Genomic DNA, 25,166 nt, shown 5'->3' on the forward strand with positions numbered 1-25,166 from the left:
GTCATCCGGATTCCATCCCCAAACTAACTGTCAGTCAGAGCGAGCCAACCAAGACCTGGAGACCACCTTAAGGTGCCTGGTCTCAATCAACCCCACTACTTGGAGCCGTCAACTGGTCTGGGTGGAGTATGCCTGGAACACCCTTACACCCTTCCCAATTTTGCCACGGCACTCTCCCTTTTTGAGTGCTCCATGGGGTATCAGCCTCCACTCTTCCTGGAACAAGACCAGGAGGTCAGCGTTCTCTCGGCCCAGATGTTTGTCTACCGGGGTCGACGTACCTGGAGAAGAGCCAGGGCGGCTATTCTCAAGACCAACTCTAGGTATCGTCGACAAGCGGACCGTCGCTGGACCCCAGCTCCCCGCTACCGCATTGGGCAGAGGGTATGGATTTCCACTCGGGATCTGACACTTCAGGTAGAGTCCCGCAAGCTGTCTCCCCGGTTCATTGTTCTTTTTCCCATCTCCAGAGTCCTGAGTCCCACTGCTGTCCGTCTTGTGTTACCCTGTACCCTTCGTATTCACCCTACCTTCCATGAGTCTAGGATTAAGCCTGTCTCACTGTCCTTTGTTTTCTGTCTCCAGGCCCATCCCTCCCCCTGGGTTATCGGTGGCCAGCCAGCGTATACGGTGAGACCCCTCCTGAAGGTTTTACCACTGGGCAGGGGTTTCCAGTACCTGGTAGACTGAGAGGGTTATGGCCCGGAGGAGAGGTGCTGGGTCCCTGCTAAGACATCTTGGACCCAGCCCTCATAGCCGGTTTCTATGGGGAGGGGGGGTGCACTTTCACGCCTTGATCTGTTTCACCTGTTCCTGTGATTTTCTTCACCCCTCCAGGTGTCACTTATTTTCCCCAGTGCATTCATCCCTGTGTTTCCTGTCTCTCTGTGCCAGTTTGTCTTGTATGTTTAGTCAAGTCAACCAGCGTCTTTTCCCCGTTCTCCTTTTTATAGTCCTCCCGGTTTTGACCCTTGCCTGTTTCTGGACTCTGTACCCGCCCGCCTGACCATTCTGAATGCCTTGACCACGAGCCTGCCCGACACTCTGTACCTACTGGACTCTGATCTGGTTTTGACCTTTTTGTCTGTCCACGACCATTCTCTTTCCTACCCCTTTGGATTATTAAACATTGTAAGACTCCAACCATCTGCCTCCTGTGTCTACATCTGGGTCTCACCTTGTGCCTTGATACACCCAGACTCTCCAAAGAAGATACTAAGGCAATAGATTACGCTTCACTATAAAATAAGAAGAACATCTAAGTAAAGGACACCATAGACACAACACATACCATCACCCAAAACACAATCCGGACTCGCTGACAAAAACACATAAAAATGCCACTACAATATTTTGTTTGTGGATACTCCAGAAGGGCTTATTGCTTGTGGGGCTCCTGAGTGGTGCAGTGGTCTAAAGCACTGTATCTCAGTGCTAGAGGTGTCACTACAGACCCTGGCTCAATTCCAGGCTCTATCACTGTGATTGGGTCCCACAGGGCGGTGCACAATTGGCCCAGCATTGTTAGGGTTTGGCCGGGATAGGCCGTCATTGTAAATAAGAATTTGTTCTTAACTGACTTGCCTGGTTAAATAAATAAATTGGTGTACAGTTCTTATTTTTATTTGCCAACAGCGCCCTCTAGTAGGAGAAAGATGAACTGCCCAACTGGCTTCCCAATTTAGACAATGGCTTGGGTCTATTTCTACCATTCTCCCTGAAGTGTGCAATCATTCACTCCCCCTTGTGGATTAAAAAGGAATGGACTGGTTTAATAAATATACATATAACACACATAATTTTTTCCATTGGAAAAAAAAATACACTATTTTAATTTTGTTACATGCACAGGGTCGCAGATGTAGTTGCAGTGTAGCGAGAAAATTCTTAAGCACCGAGTTCAAACAGTGCAGGTGTGAATAAAACAACAACAAATATACAAATAAAAATATATACATGTTTATTACTATGACAATGACAAACATAAATAAAATGTCCATTGGAGTGTGGGCAGGGTAATTGTCCATTGAGGGGGAGGGAAAAATATAATGTGGGGGAGCTGAAACAGGTAGCTGTCTAGTGACTAGTTGTGGCTATTCAGCAGCCTGATGATCTAGTTGTAGAAACTATTGGCCAGTCTGTTAGTTTTAGCCATGACGCTCCTGTACGCCCGCGTTTGAGTGATGGAAGCGGGGAGACACCTGGTGTTTTACGTGTCCTGGATGGCAGGCAGTATGCACCCAATGCTGCGTTCGGCTGAGTGTACCACCCTCTGTAGTGCCTTGCAGTCAGCGGTGGTGGAGTTGCCGATCCAGGCTATGATGCAGCCTAACAGTATGCTCTAACTGGTGCTCTTGTAGAACACTGAGGGCCCTCTGAGACAAACTGAATTTCTTCACCCTCCTGAGGTTGGAAGAGACACTGTTGTGCTTTCTTCACAATGGTGTCTCTGTGGTTTGACCATTTCAGTTCCTCTGAGATGTTTATGCCGAGGAACTTGGCATTTTTTACCATCTCCTCGCGCCCCCATTGATGAGGATGGGTGCATGCCCAACCTGGTTCCACCCGAAGTCCACAATCAGCTCCTTTGTTTTGCTGATGTTGAGGGAGAGGTTGTTTACCTGGCACCACGCCGTCAGAGTGCCCTATAGGCCATCTCGTCGTTGTTGGTAATCAGGCCTCCTACTGTCAAGTTGTTAGCGAACTTGATGATGGAGTTGGAACTGTGTGAGACCACGCAGTCGTGGGTATACACAGTCGGGGATGCACGCAGTCGAAGATGCACCCTTGTGGGGCCCACGTGTTGAGGATCAGTGTGGATGTAATGTTGCCTACCATCACCACCTGGGGGCCAAAAGGAAGTCCAGGGCCCAGTTGCATAGGGAGTTCAGTTTCCGACAAGGCTGTCATCAATCCACAGTTTTGAAAGGAAGCGTTTTGAAAGACACAATAGGTATCATATCATCTATGCATTTTTGTATGAATCCGGTGACTGAGTCAGCTTATTCATTGATGACTACCTCTACCCTACACCAATTCCTATTTATATGTAGATATTTACTTCAACTACCTCGCACCCCTGCACATCGACTTAGTATATAGCCAAGTTATCATTGTGTATCTATTATTTCATGATATCCAATTTTCTAGTTACAGTCTTGTACAGTCTCTGCAACTCCCACATGACCCTGCCAAGCCACACTGCTTCTTGACACACCGCTCGCTTAACCCGGAAGCCAGCCGCACCATGTGTCAGAGGAAACACCGTACACCTTGCTACCGTGTCAGTGTGTATGCGCCCGGCACGCCACAGGAGTCTCTAGAGCACGATGGGACAAGGAGATCCCAGCTTGCCAAACCCTCCCCTAACCCGGACGACGCTAGGCCAGTTGTGCGCCGCATCAAGGGTATCCCGGTCGTGGCCGGATCGAACCCGGGATTGTAGTGCCTTAGACCGCTGTGACACTCGGGAGGCCATTATTACTGTTTTACTTTTCTATTATTTCTATATTTTCCTTCTCTCTACATTGTTGGGAATGGCACACAAGTAAGCATTCCCTCTTAGTCTACACCTATTGCTCACGAAGCATGTGACAAATCAAATTCCATCTAGCCCTACACCAATCCAATGCTTTAAAACCATGAAGGGGAGTAAACTAGAATTGCACACATCAGGGAGAAGGGTAGAGTCAGTCCACGAGAGAGAGAGAGAGAGAGAGAGAGAGAGAGAGAGAGAGAGAGAGAGAGAGAGATAGATAGAGAGAGAGAGCGAGAGAGAGAGAGAGAGAGAGAGAGAGAGAGAGAGAGAGAGAGAGAGAGAGAGAGAGATCATCTGTCCATGTAAAGACAATGTACACAGCTTTATAAGCATTTCTACATACTGAATTGACATTTACACGTTCCACTAATTATCATCCACTTAATCAGAAAGTATCAAGTAAATTACAAAATGTTGTGAAAATGCATCAGAAGAATGTCCACTAGAGTGCATCATGCCAACTAGGGCAAATAGCCTAGTTATTCCTGGTCAGGTAACTAGGTCAAGCATATCTCATAGCCCAGCCTATATCTAGACCAAAGTAGTCTCTGGGCATGGTCAGGAAAACTTACGATGACCCTACAAATACAGCCCAATAAGTAATAATTCACAACTATGTGACTATGTGCATGTATGTGTTTACAATATAGTCTACACATGGAGCTATGAAATCAATTGCTCAAATTGATTTAACAATTATTTTTGTGCCGTTCTTGTAAATCGTTGTGATTAACGGTGATTAACTGCAATGGTTAAGTGATTAAATGTAGTAAACTGCAATTTATTTAACTTCTGAAAAATGACTTGATTCAAATGAACTATAATTTTCCTTAATGATATACACAACTATAGGCACAGTACATAACTGCTACATAGACAATTATAAATTAAAACTTTTATGAATTAAATTGTTTAATGGCTGCGTTTGTGTAGCCTATAACTTTATTGTTTGTGCTATATTCAATATTGTCACAAAGAGAGGTCTTATATAACATTATGGATACCCTTCCATTGGTTAAGTGTGTCATTAACTAAGTTTAAAGCATCTGCATCACATCATGACCTCTTTATTCAAAATCCGTCAAACTTCTATGACGTTCCATTAAAATTAATGTTTTGTCACATGTATGTTGTGTTTAAGAATGTGTAATGTGCCAATTCTGAATATGAGTAGATATAGTTTCTAAATTACTGTATACTGTAGGAATTTCGTGACATTATGTGGGTAATTACCCAGAGAACGCAGTTTCATGTATGGTTGGTTATACGACCAATGTCTGAAACATGATAATAACGAATGACTCGATATACGTTTGAATAGAAAACAACGTGCTCTCAAACTTGTGCTATATGACGCGCATATAATTCACCTACTGCCCTGCTAAACCATAAAGTTCCACCACGGAGTGGCGCTGCTTCATTACGAATAACACGTGAGGACATGCTCTGGTGCTCTGGTTGTCATGACATTGTCTACACGTGCTGGGCTCTAACCAGCTGCCACAGAGAACACTTAGCACAAATCAACCCAATAAGATCAATTGTATCATAATGTGTTATAACCTAGGTATAAAGCACCTGCGTCACTTATGACATCTTTATTCAAAATCCGAGCGTATAAAAAACACCCTCAGACACAACACTGAGGCTACTAATCAATCCACATACTGATAACTCACACACACAAAACACATACCAACATCTTCAAAAGAACAAATACACCAGTCAATGCATAGAAACATTTGGAAAACAGTGTCTTCTTTGGAGAGTTTGGCTTTGAGTTCCTTGACTATGCTATTATGTCTTTTTCACCATAAATCACTGTTGTTCCAATTTTACAGAAGAAATGTCAATTTGTACGTTTTTAACATTTGAAAATGAATACAAATAAATATTTTTAAGAGGTAGGCTAATTTAGTACCCATTATGTGCAGTCCGGACTTTTCACATATTTGATCCAAAATTTGACCTGATCTGGCAACCTTTTGGTTACTGGCCCAACACTCTAACCACTAGGCTACTTGCAGCCTCGACGTACCATGTTTTTTGTTTTAATTTGTCAACAGCTGCCTAGAATCAAAAAGATAAACTGCCCAATGCTGTAGGAATTCCAACTTGGTTCCCAATGTAGAGAATGGCTAGGGTCCGTTTATACCCTTTCCTGAAATGTGCACTGATTCATTCCCCCTCGTGGATTGAAAAGGAAGGAACCTTAGTAAGAAATATATTTATAACACGTGTAATTGTTTCCAATGAACAAGACAACTACAGATAATCCCTACACCAATCCAATGCTTTAAATCTATGAAGGGGACAAGTATTGCACTCTTCAGGGAGAAGAGAGTCAGAGAGTCTAGTTAGAGAGTCAGTCCACCAGAGAGAATGAGAGAGTAACATGTGTCCATGTATATCTCATAGCCCAGCCTATAACTAGACCAAAGTAGTCCCTGGGCAGGGTCAGGAAAACATATGATGACCCTACAAATACAGCCCAATAACTATAGGCTACATTTTGTGAAACAGTATGTATACTGAACAAAAATATAAGCGCAACATGTAAAGTGTTGGTCCCATGTTTCATGAGCTGAAATAAAATATTCCCGAAATTTTCCATATGCACAAAAATCTTATTTCTCTCAAATTTTGTGCACAAATTTGTTTACGATAGTGAGCATTTCTCCTTTGTCAGGATAATCCAACCACCTGACAGGTGTAGCATATCAAGAAGCTGATTAAATAGCATGATCATTACACAGGTGCACCTTGTGCAGGGGACAATAAAAGGCCACTCTAAAATGTGCAGTTTTGTCACACAACACAATGCCAAAGATGTCTCAACTTTTAAGGGAGAGTGCAATTGGCATGCAGACTGCAGGAATGTCGACCAGAGTTATTGAATGCTAATTTATTTACCATAAGCCGTTTTAGAGAATTTGGCAGTATGTCCAACTGGCCTCACAACTGCAGACCACGTGTAACCACGCCAGCCCAGGACCTCCACATCCGGCTTCTTCACCTGTCACGTTGTAAACAGAGTGCCCCATGGTGACGGTGGGGTTATGGTATGGCCAGACATAAACTGCGGACAACGAACACAATTTGAATGCACAGAGATACCATGACGAGATCCTGAGTCCCATTGTAGTGCCACTCATACGCCACCATCAACTCATGTTTCAGCATGATCATGCAAGGAGCTGTACACAATTCATGGGAGCTGAAAACGTCCCAGTTCCTCCATGGCCTGCTTACTCACCAGAAGTCACCCGTTGAGCATGTTTGGGATGCTCTGGATCTACGTGTATGACAGCGTGTTCCAGTTCCCGCCAATATCCAGCAACTTCGCACAGCGATTGAAGAGTTGGACAACATTCCACAGGCCACAATCAACAGCCTGATCAACTCTATGTGAAGGAGATATGTGCTGCATGAGGCAAATGGTGGTCACATCAGATACTGAGTGATTTTCTGAACCACGCCCCCAATTTTTTTTAAAGATATCTGTGACCAACAGATGCATATCTGTATTCCCAGTCATGTGCAATCCATAGAGTAGGGCCTAATGAATTAATTTCAATTGACTGATTTCCTTATAATCAAATACAATTTTATTGGTCACATACACATGGTTAGCAGATGTTATTGCGAGTGTAGCAAACGGCTTGTGCTTCTAGTTCCGACAGTGCGGCAATATCTAACAAGTAATCTAACATTTCCACAACAACTATCTAATACACGCACGTCTAAGTAAAGGAATGGAATAAGAATATATACACATAAATATATGGATGAGCAATGACAGAGCAGCATAGGCAAGATGCAATAGATGGTATAAAACACAGTATATACATATGAGATGAGTAATGCAAGATATGCAAACATTATTAAAGTGGCATTATTAAAGTGACTAGTGATCCATTTATTAAAGTGGCCAATGATTTCAAGTCTGTATATAGGCAGCAGCCTCTCTGTGCTAGTGATGGCTGTTTAACAGTCTGATGGCCTTGAAATAGAAGCTGTTTTTCAGTCTCTCGATCCCAGCATTGATGCACCTGTACTGACCTCGCCTTCTGGATGGTAGCGGGGTGAACAGGCAGTGGCTTGGGTGGTTGTTGTCCTTGATGATCTTTATGGCCTTCCTGTGACATCGGGTGGTGTAGGGGTCTTGGAGGGCAGGTAGTTTGCCCCCAGTGATGCGTTGTGCAGACCGCACCACTCTCTGGAGAGCCTTGCGGTTGTGGGCAGGCAGATGCCGTACCAGGCGGGGATACAGCCCGACAGGATTCTCTCAATTGTGCATCTGTAATAGTTTGTGAGGGTTTTAGGTGACAAGACAAATGTATTCAGCCTCCTGAGTTTGAAGAGACGCTGTTGTGCCTTCTTCACCACACTGTCTGTGTGGGTGGACCATTTCAGTTTGTTCATGATGTGTACGCCGAGGAACTTAAAACTTTCCACCTTCTCCACTGCTGTCCCGTCGATGTGGATAGGGGGGTGCTCCCTCTGCTGTTTCCTGAAGTCCACCATCATCTCCTTTGTTTGTTGACTTTGAGTGAGAGGTTGTTTTCCTGACACCACACTCCGAGTGCCCTCACCTCCTCTCTGTAGGCTGTCTCGTCATTGTTGGTCATCAAGCCTGCTACTGTTGTGTCGTCTGCAAAATTGATGATTGAGTTGGAGGAAGCATGGCTACTCAGTCATTGGTGAACAGAGAGTACAGGAGGAGGCTGAGCACGCACCCTTGTGGGGCCCCAGTGTTGAGGATCAGGGAAGTGGTGATGTTTCCTACTTTCACCACCTGGGGGCGGCCTGTTTGGAAGTCCAGGACCCAATTGCACAGGGCGGGGCTGAAACCCAGGGACTCAAGATTAATGATGAGCTTGGAGGGTACTATGGTGTTGAATGCTGAGCTGTAGTCAATGAACAGCATTCTTACATAGGTATTCCTCTTGTCCAGATGGGATAGGGCAGTGTGCAGTGTGATGGCGATTGCATCATCTGTGGACATATTGGGCGGTAAGCAAATTGAAGTGGGTCTAGGGTGACAGGTAAGGTGGAGGTGATATAATCTTTGACTAGCCTCTCAAAGCACTTCATGATGACATAAGTGAGTGTCATTTAGTTCAGTTACCTTTGCCTTCTTGGGTACAGGAACAATGGTGGCCATCTTGAAGCATGTGGGGACAGCAGATTGAATATGTCCGTAAACACACGAGGCAATTGGTCTGAACTGTAACTCAGTAAAATCTTCGAAATTGTAGCATGTTGCATTTATATTTTTGTTCAGTGTATATTTAGTAGTCCTACACACTGAGCTATGAAAACAATGACTAACATTAAATTAATCATTTATATTGTGCCATTCTTGTAAGTCGTTGTGGTTAACTGCAATGATTAACTGATTAAATGTGATTTGCCTAACTGCAATTTATTTAACTACCGAAATATGTCTTGATTCAAATGAAATCTCATATTCATAATGAATTACACATCTATAGGCACAGTACATAACTGCTACATTCCGAATTATAAAATATTAATGAATTACAGTTTTTAATGGTGGTGTTTGATTAACAGACAATGTAGCCTATATATGTATTGCTTATATTCAATATTATAAAGACAGGTCATATATAACAATATGGATACCATTCCGTTTTGGTCAAGTGTGTCATAACCAAGTAACTTTGTCACATCATGACGCTTTTATTCAAAATCCCTCAAACTTCCATGATGTTCCATTAAAATGAATGTTATACCCTTATGCTGTGCTTATGAATGTGTAATTTACCGACTCTGAATCAGTTAATATAAATAGTTATTAAATGACTGTAAACTCCAGAACTGTCGTGTCATTCTGTGCATAATTGCACGTTAATGCCCAAAGGGCGCAGTTCCATGTGTGGTTAATGCCGCGTTCAAGTACTAGTCGGAACTAAGACACTCGGAAATGTCCGACTTTCTAACTGGTTGAAAGCGGCACGCGTATATCCTCAACCAGTTAGCAAGTCGGAAATGTCCTAGTTTCCTAGTTCCGACTAGTACTTGAACGCGGCATATATGACCAATGTCTGAAACATGACAATGACGTATGGCTATACACGTTTCTTGAATCGGAAACAACGTGGTCTTAAACTTGTGCAATATGACGCATATATAATTCACCTACTGCCCTGGTATATCATAAAGTTTGGCCAGCAGGAGTGATCTACGGCGCAGTGAACTCCACGACGGAGTGGCGATGCTTCATTACGAAAAACACGTGAGGACATGCTCTGACGCTCTGGCTGTCGTGTCATTGGCTACCCATGCTGGGTTCACGAGGTTTAAAAGTGACGGCGTCTAGTAGCCTATCAGCATTGACCATATCTAACCAGCTGCCACAGAGAACATATAACACACACAGACCCATTTGACCCAATTGTATAATAATGTGTTATAACCTAGGTGTAGGCAGAGCATCTGCGTCACTCTTCATGACTTCTTTATTCAAAATTCGTTAGCATATATGATAATAAAACACGAGGCGCACGTACTAAGAGCCCCTCCAGCAGAGCCCAATGACCTACATTCAAGTTCGTGTCTAACCACCGAAAACATGGGCACTCGGGATTCCTATGTGGTGCCTTTACTTAGGACACCCACCACATTGTATTTCAGAAAGCTTTGCTGCTTGATATGTGTTCTCTCAAGTAATTGATGTTGACCCACATTCCCACCACGATTCATGCCAATTTCCGATGCTGTGATTCTAGGAAAAAACGAATCGCTTCTGAAGGCAGAACTTGATAGCGAGATGGAGGGAGCGGTAGCACGGTGAGCTCCGCCTCCTTCCCATGTGCTAGCTCCCTCTCCGTCCACCCTTCTTATCGCAAGGCCTCATATATTTGCATAGAATGTATGTCAGTAGGACACAAGGCTCGGCGGCTCACATGCCGCGCGCACATGCAACCGAGCTTTACTAGACTCCCAAATGTTGAGAGTCCAATGGTTTCGCCTCCACTCTAGCTCTCCACCAATGAAAACGTGCGAACGAATAAAGGGCTAGAGGAGGATGGGGGGTGTAAAAGAGGTGGATGAGATACTCTATTAGAGCGTGACAGATGCAGTCAGAGAAAGAGAGAGTGTGAGTGTAATCCTTGGCATACAAAACAGAGGTTGAAGGGACAAAAAAAATGGTCACATTTCTCAGACACCTGAAAACGTGCTGGTGTAGTGTGGGCGCGGTGTATTGCCTATTAATGAGTGGGTGTGCCTAAACTACTTTCACACTTTTGACTTTGGAGATGTTCATGGTGACTGACTGGCACTAAAGCCGAATGCTTGGGATTTCTTTTCAAATAATGCTTGTTATGTTACAGTGATAGTTTACTGTACACCACACGACCTACGAACACCAAGCGAAGCAGGCTAGAGGCAGCAAGGCACTGAATTACACACCTTGGAGACGATTTGCAAACATTTCGTCAAACGATACCAGTTTAGGTTTTGCTGATCTTTAAATCAGTTTCGATTTTTTTTCCACACTTGACGGGTTTGATTGACCCCCAATGACCTGCGTACAGTCTCATTGCTCTTATTGGGATTCCCGCTCTATGCTTTCTTGGCGGTTCATGACTATTTCACCTATATCAACGAAACTCCTCATTGACGCAAAGAGACAAACCAACATTGAATAATTCCAATACTGTTTAGAATCAACCAAATACCGGAAAAAATGGACAACAGCCCTGGTGAGTTCCATTTCCAAGTTATAACCAATCAATGCTATTGTCAGTTGTAGGCTAAAACATAAATGTATTTGCGAATACACTACTTGTAAATTAACACTACTGAGTAAATGTAATGTGTACTGTTTAGGTATATTCCTTCACTGTGTTTGGTACACGGTACGTGTAGTGGTAATGAGTTCATTGATAATGTCATGATCATGTATTGCCCGAGGCTTTTTTGTATTCCCCCCAACCCTACCACCACTTCGGCAGATAATATGTCTTCTATTGCTACTAATAGCTATTTTCGCTCACATAAACAGTATATGTAGTTAACTAATTATACATACATTCGTAATTTCCTTTTTCTGCAAGGGATGGATTTTTACCCACAGCGGCCAATCCACCATTCATTCTGTTTTTAACTCCAACCATCCGATGTCAACAGATTAACCCATCTTTTTATAATACCATTTTTGCTATGTCCTTTTGCAATACATCCCTCCATTTTAAGTGAAATGCTACTTCGGTGAGGTATTGGACATATACTATTTCGCGTATTTACTTTCTATCATGTAATAAGTAATGTTTTAGGTTACCTATTTTTAAAATGTTTATATTGTAGTATACATTGGAGATAAGAAGATAGAAACTATCTGGAATTGCGATTCCTATCCCATATGGCACAACTTTACATGAACACTGATAATGCTCGGTGCCTGCAATTAACGCGGTTTTGTTAACTATATCTCAAAACTGGCTTTTGTATAATTTTGCTGCTATTTTGTCAAAGATAGATGGGCTAAATCTACATTTTAATGCCAAGTGTGTTTTGGGGTGAAGGCTAATGTGAGTGATGCTTATGGTTTGGAGGGAGTGGGTTGTCGTATGGCATGCCACAATCTTTGCTATTTTGCGGCGACTGAGCTGACCGCTACTTCCCGATTCCCTACATGTAAATAACAAATTGACGTTCAGTACCGGTCCCACTTTACACGCTCGGTCAGTCCCTGGTGCCTGCACGTGCTGGTCGGCACTTCATGTGACTATTCCATTATTGATTTAGTGTTAGCTCCTTTTACATAATAGCAATTGTATGGATTGCCTTTGCTTGGAGAGTTGAGAATTGTTGGCGTAATTGAATCAAACGTGATTACAAGGGGAAAACGAAACCGTTCCAAATCCTTTCATCAGCAGCACTAATCCAGAAAGGCATTTTCAGAACTTCTCAAGCTACCTGACTGGTGTCTCCCCAAGCTTGTTCAGTGCTGCTGCGCATCATAACTTTTTTCTCTCTCAATGGTGTGTCAAAGACCTATCACGCCAATTCCATAGACATGAGAGACAAAACCATTTTTAAAAGAGCTGGTCCTGACATGAAGGCCACATTTGAACAGTTAACAGCTATTCAAGCCAGGTCTAAATTGAGTAGGTGGTGAATTGGTCATAAAAACTGTTTTATTATGAAATATTGTCTTCCCTGATCTACTGCAGGCACCAGCAGAGCTACAGTCAAAACATTTTTACCAATATAAAATGTACAATATAACAAAATAAACAAAATACAAGATATGGAATACAAAAAGTAGTAATTCAGATATGAATTACCCAAAATTTATTTCAATATATGCATATGTTTGGGTGCCAAACATATCCTATCAGTTAGTGGGTCATTAGCATCAGTGGAATGATGACCACTAGCCAACTCTCAGTAATGGGGAGTGTTCAACCTTTATTTCAACTGATATGTTGACCAAGTTGGCCTCCATAGTCCATGAATTCATAGCAGTGAATGAATCTCCATGGCAGGTCACAATATGGGAGTGGTTCCCTTATAAAGGGAAACCCTGTAAGCCTACGAGGTGACACAATTTACCACTCAATATTCTAAAGTTAAAGATATTCAAATTGCGTTAATTCAATAGATAATTGCCTTTTGAGTCAGGTTCCATTAATAATATGAGGTAATTACCATAACGGTCATGTTATGACACATTTGAGGCTGGAATAACTCAATTGCCAAATATATTTCCACGAAGACAGCAGGGAATGTGACAGTGGCATTGATATTGAATGACCTAGTCCCCTATTTACAGCCATGTTCTCAAGTCTAATAAATATCTTAGCTATTATTTGCATGGCAACAGTCTGATAATGGTCGGCATCATGCGCCTGATTTACCCGAGTTCCCACCTTGCCTGTCTAGAGCCGACTTCACGTGCATAAACCTCCGCATCCACGTGCAGCGCGTGATTCCCACCCTCGCCTACATATTTTTAATCTCCCTTGCGCTCTCCCCTCGCACACTCACAGCCTTTCCGGGAACTCCTACTCACAGCCTTTCCGGGAACTCTGTTTTGCTGCTGCCAGAATTTGGTCAGTGGGTCAGAACGTTTTAGTACCCTATCCACTAGTTTAATGTTGATTTCTTTACGCCGATATATTTTAATTTGGAAAGACAACTGAATAGTTTGATATACAGTATATTCAATATAGTGGATATTGTGATACTTTTGTAATACATGGTAGCAATACACAAAATGTCACATGTTGAGAAAACATTGTAGTGATGGTTCACTCACCGATATCACAAATTACCCTGACAAGTAGCAAATTCAAATTGTCTAAATTCAGGTTGGAGGGTAGGCTGGCCTATATTTATAATATAGTTTATATGGTGGATCAAAATACACTGTTTTCTATGTCATAACGTTTCTATAGGCTTCTACTCCAAGATACACTAATTGTTATATTGCCCCACTTCTTCTGCCAATAAATGCAAAGACTGCTATTCTGTCAATCATCAGAGCCGGATGGGAAGTTAATATGAGTAACTGGACAATATATATATATATATATTTTTATATTTAACCATTATTTAACTAGGCAAGTCAGTTAAGAACTAATTCTTATTTACAATGACGGCCTACACCGGCCAAACCCAGGCGACGCTGGGCCAATTGTGCTCCGCCTTATGGGACTCCCAATCACGGCCAGTTGTGATTGCCTGGATTTATCATTATTAATCTACTGGTAGTCAATGTAATTGTGTGTATAACCAGTGGTTCACCCCAGTCTTATTCACTGTCATTTATTTATAGATTTACCATGTCAATGTAACACACCAAACACTTACAAATGGCGAGGTTGAGATGATAGATTAGGCCAATGAGATGATAGGTTAGACAAGGAGGCAGTGTCTGGGATGTCTGGAGGGAAAGAAGAAGGGAGGGAGTGAGTAAGGGTCACCAAGAGAGAGGGGGGAAAGGAGGACACGTTCCTGAGCACTCCCTCCAGCCAACCGACTATCAGATTAGCTCACCACGAGTCTCCTCACCCGACATGAGCCATGGACGTTTATCTGACTTCCAACGAAGCAGTGGAGTTAAAGCTGACCTCAACCTTAGTGACAGAGTACAGCGGTTTCACAACAGCAGTGGTTATATTACCATTATAGCTGCGTGACTATAGTACAGGGGTGAAGGTGAGAACTCAGAAGCCTGATTGTCAGATGTGATATGGGCTTGCCTTTCAATAAACTAAACCGATAGTCACTATATTAACATGTTAGAAATTACAGGATTACAATATTATTAATGAGCTATTTGGTCTTCATTGATATGCATTTCAGTCCAAGCTGAGTTTTTTTCCACCTGTCTCAAGACTCACGGCCAAGTATGCACACACGTCACCTGGCTGTCTCCCTTCTTTTCTATGCCCTAAGAGTGGGTGGGACCTCCATTAAAGGGGGAGGGAATAAGGAGGGGTTAGTTACTGTCTATGTTTATCCTAGCTCTGAGTCATACAGCCCTTCCCCACCTGTGTCATAGCATAGTGCTCCAGGGAGGGGCCTTTCCTCGAGCCACCTGGCCAGGCTCAGGTTTCTGGTGAATTATGCTGTCTCTGCCATAGAGAAGGTCAGGGGTCAGGTCCCCCTCACTGGGCTGCCACTTGACAATGTAAACCAAACCAACAGCTCAGGACTATATGAGTGTGTGTCAATAGTGGGGGTGGGGGTGGATTTAAAGTCTGACATTTCAGGTAGAGGGGAAGCTCTGCCACACGCAAACAGTGAAGCCCCAGCAGTTATCACAGTCGGTGTTGGCACATGCTGGCAGAGGAATTATAGTCAGGCACACTCACTTTAACCTAAACAGAATATCCCAGCCAGCAGCACTTGTCTCCTCCAGCAGAGAGAGAAACACGGCTATTGTTTCAGATAGCACAATGATGAGTTTGACCTGTATTGAAAACATGTAATGCTGACTGAAATTATATTAAAACCGCTTTTTCATCTTCCAGACAAGCTAGGGGGGGGGGGGGGGTTCCGGTGACTCAGTGGAATGCAATACATGCACAGTAGCCTGTCCTCTCTCTTTCAAACTAAACCCTCTCTCTTTCAACCGTGAGCTCTCAGCAGCCTGTTATTGTACTGCGACTGTTGTCTACACGGGACTGCGGAAAGCGCCTTGTGTGTCAGGAGTCCATGTGAGTCGGCGGTCGTGTGGCAGGCAGTTTGAGCAAGCTCCGGGCGCATGAACAGGGAAAAGCGAGGCTTGCTGTTAGCGCGAGGAGGCAGCTGGCTGGCTGGCTGAACGTACACGTGAGGGGCTGTCGCTCTTCTCGTACACAGAGCACAATCTTTACAGGGAGGGAGGGGTAGAGAGATGGGGAGAGGGAGGGAGGGAGTTATGAGCCATTTCCGAGTTTACGTACCGAACTTGCTTTGGAACGTTCTAGAACTTTTAGGTGGGCGCGGTACGGTACAATTTATATAGCTTAGATTTTTTTCTTACAAAATCGGGAAATTTTTTAAATACTTTTTACATTATTTTGTTTTTGTATATATTCAAGGTCTCACATCAAACACAGAATTAGTCAAAGCTAAAATGATAATGCTTTTTTGAAATCTTATAAATCCACATTTTGGAAAAAGACTATTGACAAAGATCTGGTTGGCCCCGAGGCTAGACTTGACCTCGTTTTCCCGACACATTCTGACCTTCTATTACCTTTTACCAGCTTCTCTGAGACTGATTGTGGTTTAAATATCGACCTCGGGCAGGAGGTGTGTTCATGTTAGGTAACCCAGCCAAGTGCCTATTGCTCAACACTTATCTGTTAGTTGACCTACCTACCTTCGACACAGATATGAATCTAGATATCTTTGCACAGCTAGTTTGCTGACAGCATAGCCTAATGTCTGCTTCCTTGTGACATGGAAACACTAACTGCCCTCCCTCTCTCTCCTCTCATCTTTGCACTCCAGGTGGTGTGATACTGTATGCTGGATCATCTGGTAGTGCCAGCCCCAGCCCTGGCAGCCCCTCCAGCGGGTACCAGACCCAGTCCCCCCGGTCCTCCCACTCCCAACCCTCATCTCCTGAGCCTGTCTCGTTCCCCGAGATCGGCCCTCTGAAGAGAGAAAGAGGGGAGAACAGGGGTGGGCCCTCGCCCAAACTAGTCTTCCAGTTCCCTGAAGCCAATGCCACTACAGCCGCTACATCCTCTGGAAACACCTACGCCCACCCTATGGTGGCCAAGAGGCCCTGCAGTTTCACTGGCACCTTCACCAGTAAGTACCGCTTCTACTGGCTTTCTTTCTTTCTTCTTATATTTTTCTATTGTAATGTCTAACCAATCATTCCTATTTCTGTCTACCTCACAGAGACAGGAGGCATGGTGCTCCTGTGTAAGGTGTGTGGGGACATCGCGTCTGGCTTCCATTACGGCGTTCACGCCTGTGAAGGCTGCAAGGGTTTCTTCCGGCGCAGCATCCAGCAGAACATCCACTACAAGATGTGTGTGAAGAACGAGAGCTGCCTGATCATGCGCATGAACCGCAACCGCTGCCAGCACTGCCGCTTCAAGAAGTGTCTCTACGTGGGCATGTCCAGAGATGGTAAGAGAACGTTCTATCTTCCTCTCCCTCTTTTTCTCTCCTCTGGCCCATAGTTTCTGATTGATGACAGAAGCAGTTGGGGAGTCCCAGTAGTCATCAGTCATGGGGAAAACTGTGGCAAATACGGTTTATTTCTGGAAATTAGGCCACAGGCCGCTTCATTACCCTCCATGTTAGGTTGAATGTGTTTGCACATCTATTAGAAGTATGACCACAAAGTCTATAACATACAGGCTTTTAATAGGTCATGTTCTAATCATAAACTATTCAAATTTTATTGGAGGATAGTACAGTTGGTACAGTTAGAGGCTCAGCTCCATCCCTCTCCTGTATGACATCATTTCCCTACAGGCCACCATACCCTCCAGAGGTATCTATAAACTAGGTGATAATAAATCATCTTCTTTTCTGGAGCAAACCTTTTGAGGTGACCTATAAAAGGAAAATGCTATAGAGGAGGAAAACAATCCACCATTGCACCAATTACCCAACAAAGCTCAAAGCATAGGTTTGGCCTTTTCGCTCTATATGTTATTTTAATACTTGTGTTATTTGAAGATTTATTTTAGGAATGCAAGGCATTTATATTTAAAACGACATTTGATGTCACATACCTACCCCCTTTTTCCCTTTTCATCTTTTTACCCTTCACTCTCATTCAATCATCCTCTAATTCCCTCACCCTTTCACATTCCCTCTCGCCCATGAGACTCTCTTTCGCCCTTTCATTACCACTTCACCCCTTTACTCATACCCTATTACCCTCTCACTTTTTCCACTCCTCCACTTTGACCACTCCTCCCTCACTGTCACTCACAATGACAACGTTTACTCTAGCTGACCCAGGAACCTACTTTGTGTTTCTTAACAGGGACACAGAGGAAGGAGCTAGAGAGCAAGAGTCAGCGAGGGGCGAGGTAGAAAGAGGAAGAGAGAGATCAGGGGGAAGGGGTGTAGCATACAGTAGCAGACTATAAATAGGTTTGCCAGAGGACGTGTGCTATGTAGAGGGAGAGGGCGTGTGCTATGGAGAGGACGTGTGCTATGGAGAGGGGGATGGAAGGACTGGAGAGATGGAGAGGAGATGGTCGATTGAAACAGACTGGTTATAGAGACAGGAGAAAAGCTCCCCCCAGCTTTCTTTACCCTGTAGGAGTAGTCAGTAATAATACAACACAGGGATTGCATTCCCAATCAGTGTCAGGGAGTAAAGGTTGAATTAGACTGATAAGTAATAGGCTACTGCTATACCAGCTCCAGTCACTGCCATCTGTATTATCCATTCATTGGCTAACGTATTTTCCCCATGTCCTCCTCCTCAGCTGTGCGTTTTGGGCGTATCCCAAAGCGTGAGAAGCAGAGGCTATTGGACGAGATGCAGAGCTACATGAATAGCCTCAACGAATCAGCATCCATGGAGATTGATTCCTCCCCTTCTTCCTCTGAGGCCCCGGCCAGCCCAGAACCTGGCGAGTCCATTTCCACTGCCTACCGCAACATCTTTGCCCAAGAGGATGTGAAGCCAGTAATCAAGATGGTCGTCAACAGCAACAACATCCGCAACAATCCAGCACATGATTCTGGCTACGCTCACCCCGCACCCCAAACCCACTCCCATTCCAACCCCTCTCAGGGGTACCAGTCACATCCCACACAAAGCTACCAGACCCCCCCTCGCTACCCACGCAACAACAATGTTGACAACGCCCAATATACCTACCAACCATCATCCAATCAGAGTCAATGCCCAATGTCCAATGGCAGCCAGTCCGCTCAGACCTTCCAAGCCAATCACAACAACTTTTCAGCCGGCGAGTCTCTAAACCAGACCACATGCCCCTGGAAGTTGAGTGGAGGCGCCAAAGTTCTGGTGAGTCTCATTAAATCTCAGTATATGTACTATATGTACAATGCATTGGTCATAGAGCCATTCTAACCCTCTCCCTCTTTCTCAGGCATGTCCCCTGAACGCATGTCCCGTGGCCCCCCGTGGCCGATCCAGCCAGCAGATCTGGGACGCCTTTTCCCAGTGCTTCACCCCGGCCGTCAAGGAGGTGGTGGAGTTTGCCAAGAGCATCCCCGGGTTCCAGAGTCTCAGCCAGCATGACCAGGTCATGCTGCTTAAGGCCGGCACCTTCCAGGTGCTGATGGTCAGGTTCTGCTCACTGTTCGACCCCAAGGAGAAGACGGTGACCTTCCTGAACGGCCAGACATACCCCCTGACATCCCTGCGGGCGCTGGGTATGGGCTCTCTGCTGGACGCCATGTTTGAGTTTAGTGAGAAGCTGGGATCTCTGGGCCTGGAGCCCGACGAGATGGCCCTCTTCATGGCTGTGGTGCTAGTGTCTGCCGGTAAGAGACTCATAAGAAACACACGCTTCTCTAAATCTTTTTTAAAAATCACAGATGTTTAGATTTTTCACCATGTATATAACATTGTCTCCTCTCTCAGACTGTTCAGGTGTGGCTGATGTAGTTGCAGTGGAGCAGCTTCAGGAGAGTCTGATCAAAGCCCTGCGCTCGCTCATCACCCGCCGCTGCCCCGACGACAGCGCCCTCTTCCCCAAGCTGCTGCTGCGCCTGCCCGACCTGCGCACCCTCAATAACATGCACTCCGACAAGCTGCTGGCCTTTAGCATCGACCCCTAAGGGCCTGAAGGAACCACAGCCCGCAGGGGCACCCACTGACTACCGGACCCCCGAAAGGGGCAGTCCTCTTGGTGAACACCCTCATGACTCCTTCACTCCAGCCATAAGCCAGCAGCCGGTCATCCTCAGGCTCTCTTCAATGGGCTGTGTGTGCTGGAGCTAGGACTGGGGCAGAAGCAGGGTTGGACAGGGTGAATGAGTGGACTGAGAGGCATCTCAGAGAAAAATGGATAATAGGAGAGAGTCTCTTGAACTATGACCTCATGAACAATACTCACAGCTGGTAGAATCTCTCATAGACGTATAATCTGCCTAACAAGTTGGTGTGCTGGGAGTTAGACAGCAAATCCTCATCTTAGTCCAACTTAACTCCCATAGTTGAAGGACGAGAGTCTACAAATCCTCCATTACCCATATTTCCCAATGATGGTGACAGTGACTGAAGACCAAAAGACGGTTCCATTCCTCCTCTCTCATTTCGCGCATCACTATGTCCTCCTGTCCTGCCACAGACAGACAGAAAACCAGCAAGAAGGAAGCACACCCTTTTCACAAGAGAAAGGGACATTTTCTTTCTACACATTCAAACACAGCACTTTCCATACATCAACAAGCCCATATGACAGAGCAATAGCAATGTATAACACACTATTAGATCCCTAACTGACTGTGTATGCACTGTTAAAACAGCCTAAGATATTTTCAAAATCACGTCATGAATCTTTTTGGAAATCCAATATTTGGGATTTGATGAGAAAATGTATTATTTACATTTGTAAGAATTGAGAGTATGAAGCATTATATTTGAATACTGTAATCAGGGAGACATTTGGTCATTTTAGACCTAATTTGTCGGGTTATATGTATTAAGGTATTCTATTGTTGAACATATTGTACATAATATTTGTGACTGGTTCCTACTTCATTTGAGTTGATTGCTGTATGATGTTAGCACTATTGAAGACACAAAGCGGGGGTGCTATGTTTGAGAGGTGCACGATTGTGTGTGTGTGGGGGGGGGGGGGGGGGGGGTGCAAGGTATGCATCTACTGTATGGGGCCAGTGGTCTTCCTGTCATGAACTGATCCTTACAACCCCCAACACTCATCCTTACTGATGGAACCGGTGCACCAACCGTGTAAAATAAAAAACTGTTTGATTTGAACCTACATTATTGAAATATAACTATTGTTGATTGATTGATGCATTACCTTGTGTATATTTTGTAAATGTTTCATGGTTAAACTTCTTCCATAGAGAACCAATATTAAATGAGATGGTATACTGTACTTCTTGTGTATGACTCTTCACTCGTTTCCGTGTGTTATTGACTTACATAAAAGCCACTAACACTATTAACCATACCCAACATACCACGCTGCACAACAGAGGCAAAGCAGTAACCTAGCAAAGTAAGGTCACTTTTAACAATGATGTTCCAGCTTTTGTCACCCATTATACCAAATTAATGATAATGGGCATCATATCAATTAAGTGCCTTGTTACAGGCTGTTAAGGGCATTTGTATCAGTGTGTGTATATAAGCACACAGTTCACAGGTTAACACAAACTCATCCTCGCAGAGCAGATATAACAAAGAACCATGCAGGGACAGAATGATTAGGATGCGAACTGTGTCAAATATATTTGATAGAAAATAATGTGGGTAAATGTGTCAAGTGTGTGTTTCCACATCTACGTTGCTTACTTTTTGTAGTTTTAGGCTGTTTCTGTATAGCACTTTGTGACATCTGCTGATGTAAAAAGGGCTTCATAAATACATTTGATTGATTGATTGTCTGAACACCACTTGTCGCAGAGCTAGATACAGATAAGAGTTGGGACGTGTCCACGCAGAGCTAGGTACAGATGAGAGTTGGGACGTGTCCACGCAGAGCTAGATACAGATAAGAGTTGGGACGTGTCCACGCAGAGCTAGATACAGATAAGAGTTGGGACATGTCCACGCAGAGCTAGGTACAGATGAGAGTTGGGACGTGTCCACGCAGAGCTAGGTACAGATGAGAGTTGGGACGTGTCCACGCAGAGCTAGGTACAGATGAGAGTTGGGACGTGTCCACGCAGAGCTAGGTGCAGATGAGAGTTGGGACGTGTCCACGCAGAGCTAGGTACAGATGAGAGTTGGGACGTGTTCATGCAGAGCTAGGTACAGATGAGAGTTGGGACGTGTCCACGCAGAGCTGGGTACAGATGAGAGTTGGGACGTGTCCACGCAGAGCTAGATACAGATGAGAGTTGAGATGTGTCCACAGTGCATCTGAAATCTGTACTTTTCTGGAGATTAAGAAAATAATGATTACGATCAGATAGAAAGTGTCCATGCATGTGTGTGTCCTTGTGAAGGTAAAAATATAACGACCAGAGCAAGATACAGAGGGCATTCAGAGGGCATCTAACATCTGGAGGGCCCACACACACACCCCAGCACCCTTGTAGCCATGACCCTGGGGAAAGATTATCTATTATATTGACAAGATAGTCGACTCTAACAATGGAAATACAGTACATATCATCAAATATGGAATGCATGCGGAAGAAGGCGAGATCAGATAAGAGCATTCCAGCCAATGAGAGGGCAGATACACGTGTGAACAACAGTTCAGTACATTTTTACGTGCTGGAACATTCAATTGAAGGGAAACGGTGCTGTACTGAACAGTTTAAAAACTGTGAGGGGTTGGGTAACGCTGTCAAGCATGGCCACTGCCATTTAAATACATTTGTCATTGGTTCAAGATATAAAGTTGCTAAAGTGCTACCTGTGTCCACTTATATCAGTGCATTCATTACAACCAAACCATTGCGAAACTTCTATTTGATCAAATAAGCCTCATGTAGCAAATGAGCAATTCCATTATAAGTTCTCTCTCATTGAACTCCATACAAAAATTCCTCATTTCGTGGTCTTATTTTCGTGGACAGATTTTGGGCAGAGCAAATCCTCTCGCTTCAACTCTTCCTCTCTGCCTAGGAAGGAAATAATCAAGGTAACCAGTCACATGTCTATGAGTTTTATATCAGTGCCCTGTCCCCTAAATTAGGGCATTCACATCAGACAGATGTGAATTAAAGTACTTTAATAGCAGTTTTATGTTTGAAAATGTTTACTGGCCAGCTGCGAGTGAAGCTGAATATTCACTTTGCCCCCAGATTGACGGCATCTTTAACTGATTTTACACTCAAATACTGTAGTTTGTCAAGGGAGCCAAAACCTCCCAAGTGTTTTTCAGCTATGAGAGCAGATTTGGAAGGTATAAATAGAACCAACCTTTGGGAACATCGGGAACATAATGAAGGGTACATTTGTGTAGAACACTGCTCTGTCTGGAACACACAGTAGGCCGACTAAAACAGATCTTCATGCGCCACCTACAGGACAGTTACAGCTAAAGCGTTAACAAGTGCGTCACAGACTATATATAACATGAGAAGAATGAAGAAAAAAAGAATGTCATTAAGAACATACGTTTATAAAGTCAGAAAAATAAGACTCGCTAAACTTGTGGAGTATATCGTCGGTCAATTATGAACCAAATGTCCGAATTGTTAACAGTTAACTGGTTGTTGTTATACGCGTGCCCGCCTTCAACGAATTAGTAAATCGGACATTTCAGTTCCCTTCTTCCGAATAGTACTTGAACAGGGATTTACAGTGCTATTCTTACGTGTGGATAAAGAACCATACAGCAGAGTATAACTTTACAGATAGTACACTATCACCATCTAGTGTTCATAATGACAGAGTGTTGCTGACTCGTATGGCGTATGATTGCCACTGGGTGCTGATATATGGTCAGTTTTGTGTTTTCCCCCCTAATGATTAAGGGTAGACCTTAAGGAAGGTAAATGGTCCTAGATCGGTGCCTAAGTACAATTTAAGCAACATCTCTATCTAATGGTTTTGGACTCTTGATTCCATAGGCTGAAACTAAGCTGTCAAGACAATACATTTAGTTTTACAGTTGACAAGCTTTACACTGTTGAAATTAGTTTATCAGTCATTATTTATTTAAGCAGGATTGTTACAAAACCAACTAGCCATCTAGCACAGGGATAAGCCTGTTCTCGCTATGTCTAGGTGTTTTAGGCTTGACTAACTGTGCTATAACCTGTCTGAATGTGTGCATTTAACGTGAAAGTAAGTAAACATACGGGATCAGGGTGTTGGCTGCGTGTGCCTAGAAAGATAGCTTTACTTACCAGCAGCTACAGACTGTACACCACATAATGTAATATACCCAAAACATTTTGGTATCCATTACTGGACGTTGCAGGTTGCCTATGCAAAACGTCGCCATAGATCAGGGATCATCAGTTAGATTCAGCTGCAGGAGGATTTTTACTTGAGCCGGATGATCATGGGGCCAGAACATAATTACTAATTATTTGTAGACTGCAAATTGACAGCAAGAAACAGCTCTAATATTTGACTAAAACAGTCATTTCAAACCTTGCTTACATTTGTATATGATCACATATATATCTATATTATGTGTGGGTTTACTTTGGAACATATTTCCAAAATGTAACAAACTTAGAGCTGAGTTGCTGGTGTTTTTACAATTTTGCTCTGGGGGGGGGGCATACCAAATCTGTTCAGCCTCCTGAGGGAGAAGAGGTGTTGTCGTGCGTTTTTCACGAGTGTGTTGGTGTGTTTGGACCATGATAGATACTTAGTGATGTGGACATCAAGAAACTTGAAGCTCTTGACCCGTTTCACTACAGCCTCATCAATGTGAATGGGGGTGTGCTCAGCCCTCTGTTTCCTGTAGTCCATGATCAGCTCCTTGCTGACGTTGAGGAAGAGGTTGTTGTCCTGGCACCACACTGCCAGGTCTCTGACCTCCTCCCTATAGGCTGTCTCATTGTTGTCAGTGATCAGCCCTATCACCGTCGAGTCGTCAGCAAACTTAATGACAGTCCCTTTCTAATCCATGATAATTTGCAAGTCCTGCCACATCCGACGAGCATCAGAGCTGGCGTAGTAGGATTCGATCTTAGTTCTGTATTGATGCTTGGCCTGTTTGATGGTTCGTCAGAGAGTGTAGCAGGATTTCTTATAAGTGTCCGGGTTAATGTCCCGCTCAATGAAATCAGCAGCTCTAGCCTTTAGCTCAGTGCGGATGTTGCCTGTAATCCATGGCTTCTGGTTGGGATATGTATTTACGTTCACTGTGGGGATGACGTCGTCGATGTACTTATCAATGAAGCCGGTGACTGATGTGGTGTACTCCTTAATGTCATCGGATGAGTCCCGGAACATATTCCAGTCTGTGCTAGCGAAAGAGTCCCGCAGCTTGTCATCAGCTTCATCTGACCACTTCCATATTGAGCTTGTCACTGG

At 44.0% G+C, this 25,166-nt stretch overlaps 1 protein-coding gene across 2 annotated transcripts; it reads left to right on the forward strand.

The window, feature by feature from the left end:
• The first annotated feature begins 10,446 nt into the window (after positions 1 to 10,446).
• Positions 10,447 to 21,090, forward strand: LOC110494235 (nuclear receptor subfamily 1 group D member 2). 2 transcript variants are annotated; one of them, XM_021569144.3, is made up of 6 exons: positions 10,447 to 11,271; positions 16,520 to 16,825; positions 16,919 to 17,152; positions 18,475 to 19,022; positions 19,108 to 19,504; positions 19,605 to 21,090. In XM_021569144.3, exons 1-6 carry the CDS (start codon positions 11,256 to 11,258, stop codon positions 19,799 to 19,801), a joined length of 1,698 nt encoding a protein of 565 aa, XP_021424819.1. In that variant the 5' UTR covers positions 10,447 to 11,255; the 3' UTR covers positions 19,802 to 21,090. The 2 variants fall into 2 exon arrangements, with proteins under 2 accessions (XP_021424819.1, XP_090061767.1); XM_090205641.1 differs by lacking the exon at positions 10,447 to 11,271 and adding an exon at positions 15,568 to 15,738.
• Positions 21,091 to 25,166: the final 4,076 nt, after the last annotated feature.

Source organism: Oncorhynchus mykiss, chromosome 17, assembly GCF_057628025.1.
Source record: "Oncorhynchus mykiss isolate SJ-2025 chromosome 17, ASM5762802v1, whole genome shotgun sequence".
In the NCBI taxonomy this organism is placed as follows: domain Eukaryota; kingdom Metazoa; phylum Chordata; class Actinopteri; order Salmoniformes; family Salmonidae; genus Oncorhynchus; species Oncorhynchus mykiss.

Coding starts and splice junctions, on each gene's coding strand:
- LOC110494235 (XM_021569144.3), top strand. Junction 16,826..16,918: donor TTTCACTGGCACCTTCACCA/GTAAGTACCGCT, acceptor TCTACCTCACAG/AGACAGGAGGCATGGTGCTC. Junction 17,153..18,474: donor CGTGGGCATGTCCAGAGATG/GTAAGAGAACGT, acceptor CCTCCTCCTCAG/CTGTGCGTTTTGGGCGTATC.